General features: G+C 47.2%; 1 protein-coding gene across 1 annotated transcript in view; it reads right to left on the bottom strand.

Moving 5' to 3' along the window:
- Positions 1–19156, bottom strand: part of BCORL1 (BCL6 corepressor like 1) — a 65445-nt gene that overhangs the window by 4540 nt on the left and 41749 nt on the right. The window contains 5 exon segments of the mRNA XM_037821773.1: positions 500–577; positions 10759–10904; positions 11861–12027; positions 14166–14387; positions 18694–18917. Of these exon segments, the coding sequence (XP_037677701.1) occupies positions 500–577; positions 10759–10904; positions 11861–12027; positions 14166–14387; positions 18694–18917 (837 nt within the window).

Here is a 19156-nt window from a genome sequence, read left to right as displayed (position 1 = left end):
GGAAGTGTGGGCCAGAGGGCCAAGGACTCAGGAGACAGCAGCTATCTCAAAACCTGCGTGTGCATTGTGGGCCAGAGTAGGGAGGAAACGGTAGCTGCCAAATGAGAGGCTGGGGCCTTCTTTAGGGTGGGCAATACCGGAAGAGATGATGATGCTGATAGGGGCTTTGGGCAGAGTTAAGACAAAGAAAGGGAGAAGAAAGGGCCCTGGGAAGAGAGAATTGAAAAAAAGTGCCCAGGGTGGGGAATGGGAGTGGGCTAATGAGGGGTGGCTTTGTCCAATTTGGCGTTACATTTCCTGGTTTAGGGAAATGAATTCTGGGTCTGGGGGAAGTGTGGGCTGGGGCTTTGGCTGAAAAGGTTTGTAAGCTACTAACAGATGGGGGAAGGATAACTCCACAGGCTCACTTCTGCCTTTGAGAAGAATCAGGGCAACCCCAATCCAAACCCACAACTCTGAGCCATAGACAAGGGTGGGGGGAAATCCACTTAAAGCTTACCCAATACAGAACTGCTGTAAAAGTCCCAGGATACTCCAGGATCACCTTCTGCCCGGCCCTGGAGATCCGACAGGTGATCTGATGAGGGAAGAGAAGGCAGTGAGACAAGGAGGGTAGGCTGGAGAAGGAATCCAGAAGCCAAGTACATGCATATGGGCCAAAGAGAATGGGAGAAGGGAAGGACCACAAGAGGGGCGGGGAGCTACTGGAGAGCAATTTGCTTCCTGCTCTCAATTGCAGGTGGCAAACCAGCTGCCAGGAGCCACACACAGCCCACTGACCACTTGAGGTCTGGCCCAATGTTTTAAAACCAAAAGGTTTAGTGGACTTCCAACATTTTAAAATGGGGAGATGGCATATAAAAATCCAGATTTCCAGCTTTTCTTGAGAACGTCCAAAAGGGCAACATTGTGTCCACATTCCTACTAGACAGCAGTTGACTTGAGGAAGAGGCGGGACATGCACTCTCTCCAACATACCAGTGCCCATCCACCCAGCCTACCTCTGCTCTTTTACGTGATGGACTTCAAGGGCATTTAGGTTTGAGAACCCTGTTTTAAATGGTCTAAGGAGTTAGTCTGCAAGCAGAATCCTGCACCTCTCCCAGGATTTTAATTCCATGCTGGCACTGCTCACATATCCAACCACGATCTCTCCAATTTAAAGTAAGATAAGTAAGTATATTCCCTTCTGTTTGCCTCTGGAAAATATGGGGGAAATGGCTAGGTTTATCCTCATAAAAACCACCTGTTTCTACTCCTAGGTATATACTCAAGAGAATTGAAAACAGGACACCAGTGTTCACAGCAGCACTAGTCACAATAGCCAAAAGGTGGAAACAACCCATATGTCCATCAGTGGATGAATGGCTAAGCCAAATGTGGCGTAGCCATACAACAGAATATTATTCAGCCATTAAAAGGAGTGATTGTGGTGACAAATGCACAACTACGTGATGATACAGTGAACCACTGACTATACACTTTGGATGGATTGTATGATATGTGAATATATCTCAATAAAATTGCTTAAAAGTAAAAAAAAATTTTAAATAGAAGCATGAAGAAGAAAATAAAATTAACCCCAAATTCTACCATCCAGTGATAATTTGTGTTTACATTTTAGTGTCTATCATCCCAGTCTTTTTTCCTCTATTTCTTTACATATTATAAATGTGCTTTATAAAAATATGTGCATATTTTTATAAAACTGGGATATTATTTATCCTATTTTGTAATCTATGTTTCCTTTAATGATATGCTATGAATGGTATGCCATAAAATATGTGATTAAAATATAAAATATATAATTTTTTTTAAAAAAAGGAATGATTGATTATACACACTACAACGTGGATGAACCTGGAAAAGATTATGCTAATTGAAAGAAGCCAGATTCAAAAGGGCAAATAGCGTATGATTCCATTTAGATTAAATGTCCAGATAGACAAATCCATAGAGTCAGAATGCAGATTAGTTGAGTGGCTGCCAGTGGCTGGGAGGAGGCAGGAGTGAGGAATGGCTGCTTAATGGGTACGGGGTTTCTGTTTGGGGTGATGAAAAAGTTCTGGAACTAGACAGTGGTGATAGCTGTACAACATTGTGAATGTACTTAATGCCACTCAACTCTATACTTAAAAATGGCTGTAATGGTCAATGTTATGTGTATTTTGCCACAATAAAAAAAAAATTAAACCCTTTTGCTTGCTTGAACTGAGGACAGACATCAAGTCATCCCTTAGTCTCCCTGTTTCCTGGCTAAGTATCATTTAATGGAATCATTTCCCCTCTTGGGAGAGCCTGGCCGCTACCCCACTGTTCTGAAGGGGTTGAGCGTGTGCCCCAGAGATGGAAGAGAATCCAGGTGCTGCCCCAATGTTTGAGGAGGGTGGGGCTGAGAAGGTGGTTTCCCCAATGTGTGGATATGTTGCAGCACTCACCCTAGCATTTGGAAAGAAAAGGGCTGCCACAAAGGCCCTTAGGAAGGGTTAGACTCCTGCTCTCTCAAGCCCCAAGGATGCAACGTTGTTCTGTAAATGATTCTCAGACTTTGAAATCTAATGGAGTTTGTCCTGGGGGTTTTAGGAACCGTTTTGGTTCTGTTAACCCTGTTTTCCTTTCAGTTTCTCCTTACGGCAATGGGAATGTTTATTCTACGACTGTCCCTCCTTTGTATATTGGCAGTACATAACTTGCTCTAAATTTCACAGGTCCATAGCTAGAGGAGAATTATGCTTTTGGACAGACCATGCCTGTAACTGATTTTGATGGGATCTTGTACTAACTATTGTTACTGAAATGATTTATGTTTCTGTGATATTGCTGTTGAATGAATGTATTTTGTATATGGAAAGATCATGTCATTTTGGGGTCCAGGGGGTGGAATGTGCTGGTTTGAATATATGTCCCACAGGTATATGTCCCACAGGTATATGGACTCCAAGCTAGGCGCCATGCCTCCACTCATATACACTGTGGTCATATGGGCTCTGTGCTGGGACCCAGTTTCCACCCATTTACCCCATAGTTATATGGGTTACAAGCTATCCCCCAGCCTCCACCTGTGTATCCCACAGATATGTGGGTTCCAAGCAAGGATCTGGCCTCCACCTTTCTACACCACAAGTATATGGGCTCCAAGCAAGGCCCCACACCTCCAACCATCTACACTGTGGGGATATGGGCTCTTAAGATGGAGCCCAGCATCCACCTATCTACATTGTGGGTATATGGGCTCCAAGCCGGTCATGAGCCTCCACACATCTCTCCCACAGTTATATGGGTGCAATGCTGGGCCCCAGCATCCACCCATCTAGAGTACAGAATTATGGGCTCCTAGCTGGGCCCCAGCCTCCACACATGTACACTCTGTGGAGATGGGCTCCGAGCCAGGTCCAGCCTCCAACTGTCTATACTCTGGGGATCTGGGCTCTGAGCCTGGCCCCAGCCTCCACCTGTCTATACCACAGGTATATGAGCTCCAAGCTGGCCACCAGTCTCCACTTATCAACACCACATGTATATGGGCTCTGAGCCAGACCATAACTTCCACCTCTCTACCCAATGGGTATATGGGCTCCTAGATTTGCCCCATGCCTCCACCCATCTACACTTTGGGGATATGGCCATTATCTTTGATGTAATCTTGTATGGGCAGACGTATCAGTGTTGATTAGACTGTAATTCTTTGAGTGTTTCCATGGTGATGTGCCCCACCCAACTGCGGGTGATGACTCTGACTGGATAGTTTCTGTGGAGGTGTGGCCCCGCCCATTCAGCATGGGCCTTGATGAGTTTACTGGAGCACTATATATGCTCAGACAGAAGGAGCAAACTTGCTACAGCCAAGAGGGACACTTTGAAGAACGCATGGAAGCTGAGAGAGTAGCTGCAGATGAGAGACAGTTTGAAGATGGCCGTTGAAAGCAGACCCTTGCTCTGGAGAAACTAAGAGAGGACAAATGCCTCAAGAGAAACTAAGAGCGACATTTTTGAGGAGCTGAAGCCTAGGGAGGAACGTCCTGGGAGAAAGCCATTTTGAAACCAGAACTTGGAGCAGACGCCAGCCACATGCCTTCCCAGCTAACAGAGGTTTTCTGGACGCCATTGGCCATCCTCCAGTGAAGGTACCCAATTGTTGATGTGTTACCTTGGACACTTTATGGCTTTAAGACTGTAACTGTGCAACCAAATAAACCCCCTTTTATAAAAGCCAATCCATTTCTGGTGTTTTGCATTCCGGCAGCATTAGCAAACCAGAACACTCCACATGGACACAAAGCAGGTCCACTGGTTTTCATGACAAATGTGTCATATGTGGTGCATGGTCCGGTGACTGCCAAAATGGCTAGCACAACTGGCAAGCTGACTTAGCTGTGTATGCTTGCCACCAGCCCTGAAGTGACACCTGGGCAACAGGACAAGAGAGTCCAAAGGGCACAGGTGAGATGAGGATGCCCACTGAAAACCAAATCCCAGGAGGAGGCTGGCAGCCACTCTTAAAAGAGCAGAGTGAGTTTCCCCCAATGGGAAGCACTGTCTACCCCAATATGCCCTCCTGTTGGGTCGTACATCCCATCAACAAGAACACCGATCAGCTGTTTTGAGCTACTGAAATAACTAATTTTCCAGCAACTTTTAGGAGATGAAGGGTTTGTCCTAGTAGGAAAAGGTAGCAACAGAGAAGCTTTCAAAGTAATAGCTGAGAAACCAGAGTGGAAAACTTTTACTCCGGTACATTAGATCTTTTGTGCAAAAGATCCATGAAAAAAAATAGCATCTCCTCTAAGGTCATGGCTGCCAGCTTATGTGTGCTCCTGGAATCTGTGCCACTTGAGAGTTGGAAGTAGTTTCTTCCAGAGACGTTTGTCAATGCACAGGGTCTATGCTGTACCTGTGCTAGGTATCATGGGAGATAAAAAAATGAGATTACAAGTTCCAAAAAAGCAGGGATGATGCCTGTTTTGCTCTTCATTCTCTCCCCAGCATTTAAGCTCAGTGCCTGGCACACAGCAAGAGTTTAAGAAATACATGGGGAAGGAAGGAAGGAAGGATGGGTGAGTGGATGGATGGATGGAATGAAGGAAGGATGGAAGGGAAGAATTAATTATGGAAGAAAAGAATGAAATAAGGAAGAAAAGAAAGGAAGGAAAGAAGGAAGGAAGGGGGAAGGAAAAAAATAATTAAGGAAGAAAAGAATGGAAGAAGTAATTAAGGAAGGAGGGAAAGAAGGAAGGAAGGACAGAAAGGAAAGAAGGACAGAAGGAACAGAAGGAAGGAAGGAATGAACAAATTAAGGAAGGAAGGAAAGAAGGAATTAAAGAAGCATGGATGGAAGGAAGGAAGGAGAGAAGGAATTAAGGAAGAAAGGGAGGAACTGCTCCAATATGAGACTATAAAGTAATGTGCCTGCTTAGCCGACATGCTGAAACACATGCATTCAAATGACTACTGTCCCTGAGAGGTTACATGAGGATTCCATTAGAACAGCCCTAGCTCACCACATTCCTGGGGCTGTGCTCTAGGAACTGCCTGCAGAGCCCCCGGCACATTCCTCTAATTCCCTTCACTGATTGCAACTCCTTGTTGTTTTGCAGGTGAAAGTGTCTTCCTGAGACCTCCACAAGTTAATAAGCAGGAGCAGAGCCTCTGAAGTCAGAACAGGCTCATGAATGGGCACACACAGAGCCCCAAGGTTTGCTAAATGTTGTAGCTTTGAACGTCCGGCGTAGACGTTCATATATGATCAGGACGAAGACTGACTTTCCTTTTCCTTCTTTCCTCCTCCCTCCGACGTTTTATTCTTACCCTTTCCTTCAAAAGTACTCTCTGGGACTCACTGTGAGGGAAGAGTCTCTCTACCCCAACATGAGCGCTGCCCCAGCAACCAGTTCCCCTATTTCCCAGGTTCCCATCATACCCCTCCCCATCTCCTCCAACTAAATCACCAGCTGAGGGACTTGAGAAATGACAGGAAAAAAAAAAAAACAAAAAACAAGCCGTCTTCAACATGGAGTCATATGGTAGAGGTCTTGGCAGGAAAAACAAAAACCTGTGATTCAGTGACCTCCAGTGGTAAATTGCTAACCCTTTCATCAGGGGCAGGGAAAACAGTCCTGATACTTCCACTGATGCCCCAAACCAAATGGCAATGGCTCTCTCCCCACCCCCACATTCTTTCTGACAGAGGAGGAAAAACGAGTCTGTTTCCCTTTGGTTAGCTTGGATATTGCTTTTTTTCTTTAAAGGGTCAAAGGTAAATCAGTCACATGCCTGCATGTAATTTTAGCCCAAGGGGGAGGCCTTCCAAAGGCCTTTCTGAGGGTTTGGGTGGAGGGTTTGGGTGGCTTGGTGCGCCAAGTCGAAGAGATAGAAAGTTTATTGTCTGGTCTTCTGTACACAGCACAGCACCTAAAACATAACAAGTGCTCCATCAATGTTTGGTGACTGAATGGATGAATGGATGAATGAATGAATGAATGAATGAGTGCTGTGACTGGTCTCAGGAGAAATGGGCCTCTCACTTCCAGCAAACCCCACATAAGAATATCCATATTTACAATTCAGATGAATGGCTGGCATCTTTTGTTTGACAAAAGGATTCACTGTAATATCTGTAATAGTGACATCCCTTTGTATATTTAAAAAAGGATTTGATTCCCTGACAAGTGTTCCAGAACAGGGTCCTTGCACAAAGTGAGGGAACCTCTACACGAAGGCACAAGGCTGGTGAGCTCACTCACCTTTCCTGCCTGCAGAAAATGGAGCCCTCTGCACCCTACAGGGATTCACCTTCATTTTCTGCCCAGTGGGATCTCCACTAGGGTAAGATGAAGACAATTGATCTATAGAGAGTCTGGTTAGGCAAATGCTTGGGGGTGAAAAGCAGAAAGCTTTTTAAATAACTCAGCCAAACAGGCGAGGTTGAAAAAAAATCCAGAAGCCCACGCAAATGTATTTAGGTGTAGGGGTTGGGGAGGTGGGGTGGTGGAGGGAAATGACTCCCCAACTTCCATCCTCAATCATTGCTCCGTACAGCCACTATGCTACTGTACCCATTGGTTCTCTGAGATTTGGGAGTGGGAGTGGGTGCAGAGCAGGGGTTAAAAAGAGGGAAATACTAGCTTCAAGACATCAAAAAGGCCCCTGATTGAAGTAATGCACAACGATGTGATGATACTGTGAGCCACTGATTGTATATTTTGGATGGATTATATGGTGTGTGAATATATCTCAATAAAATTGCATTAAAAAAGAAAAAAAAGGCCCCTGATACTGTGTGATCTCACATGAAATAAATATGCATATTCACAGAGACTGGAAGAAGATTACAGGATACCAGAGGTGGGGGTGGGGGTGGGAAATTGGGAGTTGTTACTTAATGGGTAGCTTCTATTTGGGGTGATGGAAAAGCTCTGGTAATAGATGGTGGTGAGCGTAGCCCAATATTTGAATGTAAGAAACACCACTAAATCGTATACCCGAAGGTGTTTAAAAGGGAAATGTTATGTTGTATATATGTTTCTGCAGTAAAAAAAATTTTTAATAAATTCAAAATAAATTTAGAAAACAGGCAAAACAGTGACAATGAAAAAGAGCCCCTAACAGTGGCACATTGTGAATGTACTAAATGCCACTGAATTGTTCACCTTAAAATAGTTAACTTACGTTATGTGAATTTCACCTCAATTTGTCAAAAAAAAAGCCTCTGCGTACTATCCCTCCATCCTCAAAAAACAGCCTTTGGGTCCATATTTCCCTCTCCCCAGAGCTTGCCTGCTTCACTGTAGTGTTGGGCCAAGGGCCTACATCCAGGCTTGCTACAAGCACCTCTCCCTAACACTTGATATTTGCATGGAAAAGAGGTGGCCTAGTTTATAACAGTCCTTTCTGGTTCTGGCCCCCATTATTAAGCTACAGCTCCAAGCCCATAGAGTTGAGAAACAGTGTCAAGATTTGAATGCTGTTCAGCCTGGAAAGAGCTAGGAAGTGCCAGAATTAAGAATGGTCTTCTCTTTAATCTCTGACACAGATGTGCCGGCTTGAAAGTATTATGTCCCCCAAAATGCCACTATCTTTGATGTAATCTTGTGTGGGCAAATGTATCAGTGTTGATTAGATTGTAATTCTTTGATTGCGTGTTTCCATGAAGATGTGCCCCACCCAACTGTGGGTGATAACTCTGATTGGATAACTTCCATGGAGGAGTGGCCCCACCCATTCAGCATGGGCCTTGATTAGCTTACTGGAGCACTATATAAGCTCAGACAGAAGGAGCAAGCTTGCTACAGCCAAGAGGGACACTTTGAAGAATGCACTGGAACTGAGAGAGGAGCTTCAGCTTACAGAGACAGTTTGAAGACAGCTGTTTAAAGCAGACTTTTGCTCCAGAGAAGCTAAGGGAGGACAAACACCCCAAGAGCAACTAAGAGTGACATTTTTGAGGAGCTGAAGCCTAGAGAGGAACATCCTGGGAGAAAGCCATTTTGAAACCAGAACTTGGAGCAGACGCTGGCCACGTGCCTTCCCAGCTAACAGAGGTTTTCCGGATGCCATTGGCCATCCTCCAGTGAAGGTACCTGACTGTTGATGCATTACCTTGGACACCTATGGCCTTAAAACTGCAACTGTGAAACCAAATAAACCCCCTTTTATAAAAGCCAATCCATTTCTGGTGGTTTGCATTCTGGCAGCATTAGCAAACTGGAACAGGTTAAGTTTAAGGAGGCATCAAAAGGCTGGCCAGCAGTAGTTGGACACTTCAGATGGTTTGCATGATGTGTGAATATATCTCAATAAAACTGAGTTAAAAAAAAAAAGGCTGGCCAGTACAGAATTGCTTACCTTTAAATGGTTAATTTTCTGCTCTACAAATTTCACCTCAATAAAAACAAAACAAAACAAAAGGCTGGCTAGTAGTTGGGATGAGTTGACAAACATGAGGAGAACAAAGGAAAAAAAGTGTACATTTCTAATTTTTTGTTAACTACTGAAAAACAGTTTCAACAGTCAATCTCCTTTGGGATTTTAGAGTAGGGGGTGGGGTAGAAAAGAGTTCATTTGTATGAGGTGGTCAGAGATAGCTTTATTTGGACCCACAGAGCCCCAAGACCTCAGGGTGGCAGTCTCTAGCCAATAAAGGCACTTGGACTAGACGATTTTTACAAAGTGTGGTGTCTTTGTCATATTGCGATGCTCTGGATATTCATTTGTGCCAGGTTTTACCGGGAATCAATTCGGCTAGAGACAGCAACATGTGTATGTATGTAAGAGAGAGAATGGGAGGTCATAAAGGGAGACTGAGCCCTGACCTCAGATGACAGTTTGGCTAAAGGGGAAAATAGTAATCCCTGGTCCAGGACAAATGACTCAACAAGCATCCCAAAGCTGCTCTAGCCCTCAAGGACAGGGGCCAGGGTACCTAGAGATGGGGGGGTGGGGCAGGCCTCCTTCCCTCAGCTAGGGAGAAGTAGGCTCAGGTTGTGAGGGCCTGAGGCCTGTCCACAGTGACTCCAGGGCTTAGTTGGCTTGATCTGGATGGCAGCTGGCTGAGCAGGACCTCCCATCACCCTCTCCTAGCTTGCATTAGTATGAAGGCACTGCTCCCTACCTAGTTCTTCCATTCAGAACCTTTAGTTTCTCTGTTTCTTTCTCCATCACCAGCTACTTTGCTAACCTTTGTTGGATAAACAAATGAGCCCCTGGTTGGGAGCCCAGAACTCTATCTCTGGTGGGGGTTTGTGTGCGTGTGTACGAGGGGGTTGGAGGGGATGCACGTTTGGGATTAAGTGGGGCCAAAGCCCAGGTGCGGGGAGGGCGTGGTCTTGGGTAAATCCCTGGTCCTGATGGCTCTCAGTTCTAGAGAATTTCTACCACAGACGTTGCAGCTCCAATGAGAATCAGAAATACAACTCCCAGCTGCTCCTTTACTCAGGCAGAATGAAGAAATAACTGCTAGTGCAAGGCCAAGCAGTGATGTCACATAGGAGGCGGGATTCCTTTAGTCCGAGGTCAAGTCTGAGGAGATTCCGACTGAGCATGCCCAAAGCTAGAATCCCCCTCTTCCCTCTCCCGCCCCTGCCCAACTCGGTAGAGCTCTCTAACTGCAGACAAATAGCTGGTATCCACTAATGAGAAAAGAAATGCATGTTGGCTTATGGCCTTAGCCACGGGCCTGAACACCACTTTTTCCAGAGGGGGCAGGTGAGGAAAGAAGAGAAAGGAGTGGAAAGAAGAGGGAAACTGGGATGCAGAGGGAACATCACAGTTACCACAGGCAAGGGCTGTGAGGAATAAAGCTTCAGGAGGGGTCCCAAGGGTTTCACTGTGATCACAAACAAGGAGAAAGTACAAAAACAAAAGCAAAATGCTAAGTGTCACTTCTTTGCAACTGACATCTCATTCAAAGCACAGGTTGACACATTATTGCCCCAAATTAAATTGATTAGAGGGACTGCTGTTCCACAGGAGGCCTACCCCAGATCTTTGGCTATGAAACAGGTGTCCATTGGTTACCAGGACACCAAAGAGGAAGGAGACAATGTGGACACTCACAGCCAGGAGATAAGAGGAAGTGGACTTTGGGTCATTTTCAAGTATACAGAGATTTCTACGGAGCATAAGGGAAAGCAGGTGAAGAGGTCAGGCACCCCTCATGGAAAATGTTTGAGATGAAGGGAGACTGAGCGTATCTCCTTCCCATAAGATCAGGATCAGAGGCCAGCCCCAAGGAGGACAGCATCAAGTGTGGGCCAGGCTTACCACTAAGAAAGCGCTTCATGGTGTCACTGCTGGCCAGCTTCATGGCTGTCTGTCCCGAGTAGGTGGCCAGTGTGGGATCGGCCCCATAGGACAGCAAGAGCCACATGGTCTCCAGGTTGTCATTGACCACCGCGTCATGAACTGGCCTGTGGGGATGATACGGGGTGAGGCTGACCAGGCCCGAGTGGGAACTGGGATGTCTAGGCCTCAGGGAAAATGAGATGACCCCAGGGTGACCCCAGGACAACTACTTCTGGCCTACACTCCTCCCCACTACCATTTCCCCACCCCCTTCTCCTCTCTTCGTGCCCCTTGGTCCTCCCTTTCTTCTCTCTCTCTCCCTCTCTCTCTCTCTCTCTCTCTCTCTCTCTCCCTCTCTCTCTCTCTCTCTCTCTCTCTCTCATGTATCCCCTGCCCACACCTTGGAACAATCCCTAGGGAATAGTGTGGCTCCACTGGTAGTCCTACAGTTCAGGGGTGAATGGATCTCAGAGAAGAAAGTTAAAGTAGATGCTAGGGTAAGAAATGAAGGAACCAGTTGCCCACCCAGGAGCAGGGATGAGCAAAGCAGCTCCACACACCATGGGGTGCCCAAGCAGAGCATGCTTTGGCCCAGGTCCCCCTACTGGGTATGCAGCTCATATCTCTATTTTGTACAGTAAGTAGGCCCCCTGATAGTGCAGAGGAGAATGGGTACAATTTCTTTAAGACACTGCAGATTTTTTTTAAAAAAAGGTCAAATCTGAAATGTCATCCCAGTCTCGCATCCTGACTGAGACAGGTGCACCTTCAGGATGGTTGGAGGGAAGCCTGAGCGGTCTTCCCTGATGACAGCTGTGAATGATAGGATGATCCCTAGATAACCCCAGCTTCCCGTTAGTAACCAATATATAGACTATCCATCTGGGACCTCATCACCCTCTGCCCCAAACTGGTTCTCTCTTTGGTCTATAGAAGCCTTTCCAAAACACCTTCTGACAAGGCCTCTCTGCAACTTGCAGCCTGGTGGGTCACAAAGATCCAGGCCAGGGCTAGTGCTTTTGAGAGTGAGGGGCTGAGATGGGGATGAGAGTGGGGCTCGGGGGAGGTGCAGCCTCCTTGCCTCGTGCCGTCCTGTGCACTGCAGTTCACATTGGCCCCGTGCTCAAGCAGGATATTCAAGATGTCAGTCCAGCCCCGGGAGCACGCTTCATGCAGGGCAGTGTAGCCAGCGTTGTCACGGTGATTCACATCCTCACTGTCCTTCTGGAGGCAGTAGAGAACAACATCCTGTGGGGACAGGGACAGGGGCTCCATCACCAAAGACAGGTCTGATTCTTGAAATCGCCACAGTTAGATTCGAAGCTCCTCAAATGTCCAACCAAAGGAGTCTTAGAACCTGGCCTTTATACTGGGGACTCACAAGCAACCTTGAAATCTTTTGTAAACGAAGTCTGTCCTAACAGCCACCGCCAGGGCCTCTGTTTGGAGCTGTTTCCTTGGCAGTAGGGATGCCTTCCTATGACTAAGAACCCTCATCTGGGTTTCAGCTGTTGGGCGAGGTCCTCCGGAGAGGCTCACCTGCCCACCCAAACTCTAAGATCTTGACTTCAGGCCCTCCAGTTCAAAGGCCCAGACTAGGGAAATGAGACATATGGTGGGGTGGCTGTGGAGACAGAGCACAGTCCCTGGTGACAATTTGAGAACAAGGAAGAAAGCACTGTTTCAAGCACTATCCCTGGATGCAGGAGGACCAACATTCATTCCAGGGTAGTAAGTTCCAGCCCTCCTCTCAAATCTGGATTGTTCCAAGTACCATCCAGTACAGTCAGTCATTCTTCATTAATGATTAACTTCCCTGGGCTGAGACAACAGGACCAAAGGTGGGACTCCGGGGCCTAGAAGCACACTTAACTAGTCTGGGATGGAGCTAGAGAATAAGCTGAGGGGAATGGGGGAGGTAGCCAGGCTGGCAAAAGCTACCAGCTGCCTGGCTTTTAAACTAACGCATTCCACCAGTGCACGGTCATCAGCCCTCTCCCAGGCACTGGTGAGATGGGGAACTCGGCCATTCTGAGTGTCAGCTCGAAGGGTGGCTTGCTAGAGCATCTGCACTTGTGCATGTGTTGGGTGTGCTGCCCTCCTGATACAGAGACGGTTATGCTGCCCTTCCCCAGAGCCCTCTTCTACTACTCTTCCCTCCCTCCTCTGACAGGCCACTCTAAATGCTCTAGCCGTGTCCTGTTTGGTTCTCCCATGGCTTCACATTTGCTGGTTTTGAAAGGAAAAGAGCAGGGAATGGGCATTGATTTTTTTTTTCTCCAGGTCTCCCTTGGCAATTATCCTGGTACCCACCACAGTAGATGCTCCTTAAAGATGGCTGGACTGATGGCAAGACACTGTCAGGTCAGCCTCCTGTGCCGGCTGACCTGGCTGGGAATGGGGCTGACTCTGAATGAACTAGGTATACGCATCAAAAGCCTTAAAGAAAAAAGGGGCAAGGGCATACCCTGTAACTCAGCAACTCCACTACTGGGAGCAAATTCTGAGGAAATAATCAGTGTGGTGGGAAAAGATACATGTTCATGAGAGTACATAAAAAAAAAATAAATAAAATAAATGGGAAGCAACCAATGTGTCCAACATTATAATTTAGTTACAGTAAATGAGTCAGTCTTCTACACCTGGCCTGGTACTTGGGAAACAAAAAAACCTTGGTTTAAATTCAGACATTATATGTATAGGTGTGTATATATTTGGGGTTGTATATATATGCATATGTCTGTATATATGTATATGTGTTTATGAATATGTATATATGTATGTATTAGTTATGCATTAGATCTTAGACAAATCACTTAACATTGCTAAGCCCTAATTCTCTCATCTGTAAAATGAGGATAATAAAACCTACCTCCACCTGCTTACTGTGAAGGTTAAATGACATTAAGTAATCAAAGGAGGTGCTCGATAAATCCTGGCTTCCTTCCTTGCTTTCCAATTCATAGGGAAGTAGGAAGCAGTGAGGTTAGCTCTACAGGAAGTCGAAATGAGGGGAAGCTGGAGGAGGTGATGAAGATGTAGCAACAAGTACCCCTTGATCCTCTTGGAGATGGGGAGCCACCACACAGAGAAACTGAATACAACATGAAAATCCCAAAATCCCATTTCTGGCCTAGGAATGTACTGGATGATATTGAGTTACCATTTCAATTACATTCATCATAAATTGACCTTCTTGAGCTTGCATTCCCACACACCAACTGGGGAAAGGGAAAGGTAGCCCCAGAGACAATCTGGGCAGAGGAGGGCAGCCCAGACTCAAGCCTTCAACAAAGCCCTGCCCAGACCACAAAAGAGCCAACAGAGGGAAGTTTCTCTGCAGATGTTCAGGCCAATGGCATCCCGGGGTTGGGGAGGCCCCTCACCTTATAGCCAAGACGGGCTGCCCGCTGCAGGAGGGTCTCGCCAGCATTTTTGTTCACTATGAGCCGTCGCGCCTCTGGTGGGATCTGCCTGGCCGTAGGTGACTCCAAGGCCTCCTCTGGGCCAGCACTTCGGGACTTAGAGGGTGTACATGGTTCTGTGGGCTTCACTGAGGTGGGAGATTTGGGAGATCGTGTCTTCTGCTGGCTCCAACGACCTTTGCCCTGGAAAGCAGAAATGCAGTACTGGGTTAGGTCAGGCAACATACCCCAAAATGGCCACTCCCCCCAGCTACCAAGGCCATCTCACCTTATCTTTGTCCATCTTGTGTTCTGCTGACAATATCCCAAATGGCCTAGACCACTGTCAGGTTTGAAGCTAGATGCCAGGCCAATCACTAGCCATCTAGAATATTTCCAGGATTGGCACAGGTTCCCATCCATTCTCACCCAGTGGGGAGATGCCAAGAGGCTCAAATCCTCAACCCCTTAAACCAAGGAATGTGCAAGGGACTGGAAATCAGAGATTGAGGAGTCATCCCAGCTTCCCCCAGACACTCTGCATGCCTTTTTTACCTGCATCAATCCCAATTCATTGAGGTTTTTACAAGTAATGTCTATAAATAAGCTGAAGCAAACTCTGAGAGTAAAGAGAAGCAGAGGGAGACAGCTATCATTGACTACCCAAGCCAGAGCCCAACTTCTAAAGCCTGCACTCTTATTGCAACTACTTACCCCCACCTCAAACCCTCAACCAGGCTTTTCTCATCTTTTATCACACCATGTCCCCAGAACATACTCAGTCCCACCTAGGGTGGTGGAAAGAGCTTAGGCTCAGGAATCAGACAGACTTGGGTTTGCATCCTGCCTCTACCATCCACTAGCTATAATACTTGGGGCAAGGCACAGTCTCTCTAAGTCTCACATCCTTCCTTGAGGGTCTTTGAGATAATCAAGTAGAAAGAGTCTAGAACAATGCACAGGGTAGGTGCTCAGGAAAAGTTAAGAATTCTTTCCTTGTGAGGGACCCCTGTGTGGTTTTCCCCTGCCACCCCACCCCTATTTTGAACTGGAATGCTTACAGCAGGTTCCTATGCCTGTCCCACCATAGTATATTGGGTAGATGGGGACAGCATCTTGTCTCTCTAGTTCAGAGGTATTCACATCATGAGCTTTATTCAAGGAACCAGACCCAAGGAGTCACATCTGCACCTGGACCCAATTTAGATAAATGAGATTCTAAATGCTCAGCTGATGGCTGTAATTGGATGAGATTTGGAGAGGGTCTTGGAAGGAGTCGCTATACCTTGATTGTGGGAGGGACATGAATATTCAGAGGCCAGAGGGTGGACTGTGGTAGCCAACCTCCAAACTGGCCCCTGATGAGCCAGCCCCACCTCCTGATATTCATGCTCTTGTAGCAGTTCCTCCTACATTGGACAGGACTGACTTGTATAACCAACAGGAGATTGCAGAAATGACAGCATAAGACTTCCAAGGCTAGGTCCTAAAAGACTTCTGCCTTGTTCTCTTTTGGATCACTCGCTCTGGGGGAAGCCAGCTGCCATGTCATAAGGACACCCAAGCAGCCCTTCGGAGAGGTCCATGAGGCAAGGAAAGGAGGGCTCCTGCCAATGACCAGTGTCAACTTGCCAGTCATGTGAGGGAGCCACCTTGGAAGCAGACCCTCCAGCCCCAGTCAAGCTTTCAGATGAACGTAGCCCTGGCTGACATCCTGACTGCAACTTCATGAGAGATCCTAAGCCAGACCCACTCAGCTAAGCTGCTGCCCCTGGAAAACAGTATGAGACAATACATGTTTGTTATTGTTTTAAGCCTAGAAGTTTTAGGGTGATTTGTTACATAACAAAGGACAACTAATACATCCCACTTATCCAAATCCTTCTAGAGCACCAAGATCTCACTTTAGATCCTGCAGCTTCTTCAACATTCTATAATACTCTGCTCCCCACTGCCCTCCTTCTCTGCGCCCCACCCCCACCCCGATCACCTAGTCTGAATCATCATCTGATGCTCAATGACTCCCTTTCTCAATTTCTTTCCTTTCTTGTTGCACAGGTGAGTCTTGCCACCCCTGCTAGTTTTTAAGCTCCTTGGTGGGGCACGGATCATATTATCATCTTTTTTGTTCCTCACACCACTTAACTCAGAGCTGGGCACAATACTGCAATGAATACTTGTGGACTTGATTCAAGCCAGTCGTGTGCAGGGCCCTGCATAACCTGAGAAGTTGCTTAGAAAGACATGAAGCCAGGAAAGGAATGGCAGAGAAAGGCTGAGGTTCCAGGGCATTTGCTTCCTCTGGTAAATCCCAAGACAATGAGAAGACGCTGCCAGTCCCCATCCCCAAAAGGCAGAGAGGTACAATCCCTAACAGGAAGGTACCAGCTGAGTGTATAATGCTGCTTTATTTCCAGGAGGAGAGAGGTATATAATGGCTGTACTGGAAAGGATGCTGGGTAAAGTATCCCAGTTTCAGCTATGCCAAACCAAGAGCCAAAGGATGACTCTCTTTCTGGGGGCCAGTGCTACCAGAGCAGTGAGAGAGGCTGCCTGAGAAGAGGAGGAGCAAGAACAACTGTGGGATGACCCCACCCCTCCTTCTCTTACCCACCCTAGCTCTGAGCCCCTGTGGGAAGGAACCTTTGGCCAATGCTCCAGCTTTAGTGCAGCAGGAGCTTCCCCCGCCCTCCCCCTGCCTTGCTTCCCACTACAAAGCACCATGCCATGGGGGCAACAGGAGCAGGTGGTGGTGACTGGGAGAGAAAGAAAGGCGGGAGGGAGAAAGAGAGGCCCTGTGAAGGGACAAAACCTCTCTGGGAGGAACATTTCAGCAGACACACTGCCAGGCAGAATAACCAGACAGAATCACCAGAGTGTGCTGCTGAATGTCAGGCGGCTGGTCACCTTCGTGTGGGATGGGGCCATCTGAGTGTCTGGGGAGGAGCGGGAGGAGGGAGGGGGAGGGGGCAGGCAGGGGCCTGGGACTACCACCTTTTGCCAGAGCTGCTCAGAATTGCAGCATTTCCCTGTCCAACTGCGCCCCCTCCCCAACCAGTGTCTCCAGGATACAGACAAAAGCCACCCATTCAGAGTCTGAGAGACATATGGAAAAGAGCCTGGGCTTCAGAGGTAGATAGGACTGACTTACAGCCCGGCTCTGTCATTCGTGACCACTGAGTAGCTTCGCACCAGTCCCTTCACCTGCCCAAGCCTCAATTTCCTCAGCATAAAATGAGGCAAAGAATGGTGCCCACCTCACTTCTCTTGGCATGGGAATTAAGAGCGATCATGTAGACAGAGCACTTAGCACAGACCAAAGTTCCCAGCTCTTCCCCCTGTCGCCCTGTTTTTCTCCCAGTGAAAGGCAGCAATCCCACTCCAGGGGTCAGAGGGAATGGACACTGCTACTTGCCACTCTGTGCCTCTGCTCCCTTATTCTTGCCTCCTCCTGAAGCACAAGGATGCACAGCAACCCTCTGAGAGCACTTTACAGTCATCAAAGCCTTTCACATACACTGCCTCCTTTGTTCCCCCAAGCACCCTTGTGAGATAGAAAGGGCAAGGAGTACCATCTCTATTTTTAAAGATGAGGAAACAGACTTGAGTACCTTGTCTTAACTGGAACTAGATTCCAGAAGGAGGAGGGGAAAGGAGGGAGAGACAAGCACCTGCAGTCTCCCATCTTTTGTCAGTGCCACTTGGGGATCCCTGCTCTGGAGCTGGACTTTTTGTTTTTCTAGTTGCCAATAACAAGTAGACATTATGGGCAGACATTTGAACCTGGTCCTTCACTTCCCGCAAATGGAAAGCACATCCGGGACAAGGACTGTGGGTTTTTCCTAAAGGTACAAATGTGGAATCCAACACCATGAACATCAGACCCCAAAGAGAAGTTTATTTGGAACCAAGGTTCTAGGAACTCTTGCTTGGCCACTGATTGGTGAATGCTCACTTAGTCACGCCTATGCTCCCAAGAGAAACACACACACTGGGGAGCGGAGGTGGGAAGGGTAGCTTCAAAGCAGGCCCGAGAGGGATTCCTTAAGCCTCACGCTCAAGCAACCTTTTTCTGGGCATCAGCATCCTAGCTTCTGTAAGTTGTTTTCTACCTTGACTGACTCAGAAAGCTCTGTGATTGGTTTCCATTGAGTTAAGCCCTGACAAAAGCTTCATAATTGGATGTTAACAAGCTATTCAGGCTGACATCCTGCCATATTCTTTAATCCATCCTCAACCCAAAGGAGACCCAAGGACTGTAGAGAAAAGCCATCTTGGACCAAACACTATGGTTAATGCTTATGGTTAACAATAACTTTAGTTCCCATTCTTCCAATTCCCCCAATGCTTCTAGGACTGTTTTAAAATGCTTTAATAAATATGGCTTAATTTGCTCCTCTCCACCCACTCACTCTCTCCATCAGAGGATTACTGACTGAGTAGCTTGGTGGAAAGTCGGCCTCCTCTAGCCCACTCCCCTCCCCCACAACTCCCCATGCTGGCCGCCCACCTTTGCCTCTTCTGAGAGGTTTGCCAAGTGCTTGGTCTTGCACTTGCGCTTTCCTGATGGCTTTTCTGGAGTTTCAAGGCAGGGTGGCTCCTCCAGGTTATGTGGGAGGAAACCATTTGGTGAATCCAAGATCCCCTGGGCTTTGTTGGGCAAGAGAAGGCTCCTGTTTCTGAGGCGGTGCTCCAAATTTTGGGAGGAAGTCTTCTGCTTACGGGCCTTTAAATCTGAAGGCAAGAAACAGGAAAGAATGGATGTCAGAGACGTGGAACACACAGAAGCATAAGCCTTCCTCTCAGCTTCCTCTAAGATGAATCAGAGGACTTTGGGGATTAGAATTTCTGTGCAATGTTGTACAGCTATTACCTATCAGCATCTACTGCAGTGCTGAGTACTATGCTAAATGCTGCTTGAATGGGCACTCAAGTTGTTCCTCTACAAGCAGGAGTCAACTCCCAGCCCTGCC

This window comes from Choloepus didactylus, chromosome X (genome assembly GCF_015220235.1).
Source record: "Choloepus didactylus isolate mChoDid1 chromosome X, mChoDid1.pri, whole genome shotgun sequence".
Taxonomy (NCBI): Eukaryota; Metazoa; Chordata; class Mammalia; order Pilosa; family Megalonychidae; genus Choloepus; species Choloepus didactylus.
This window is presented reverse-complemented; position numbering and strand designations above follow the sequence as displayed.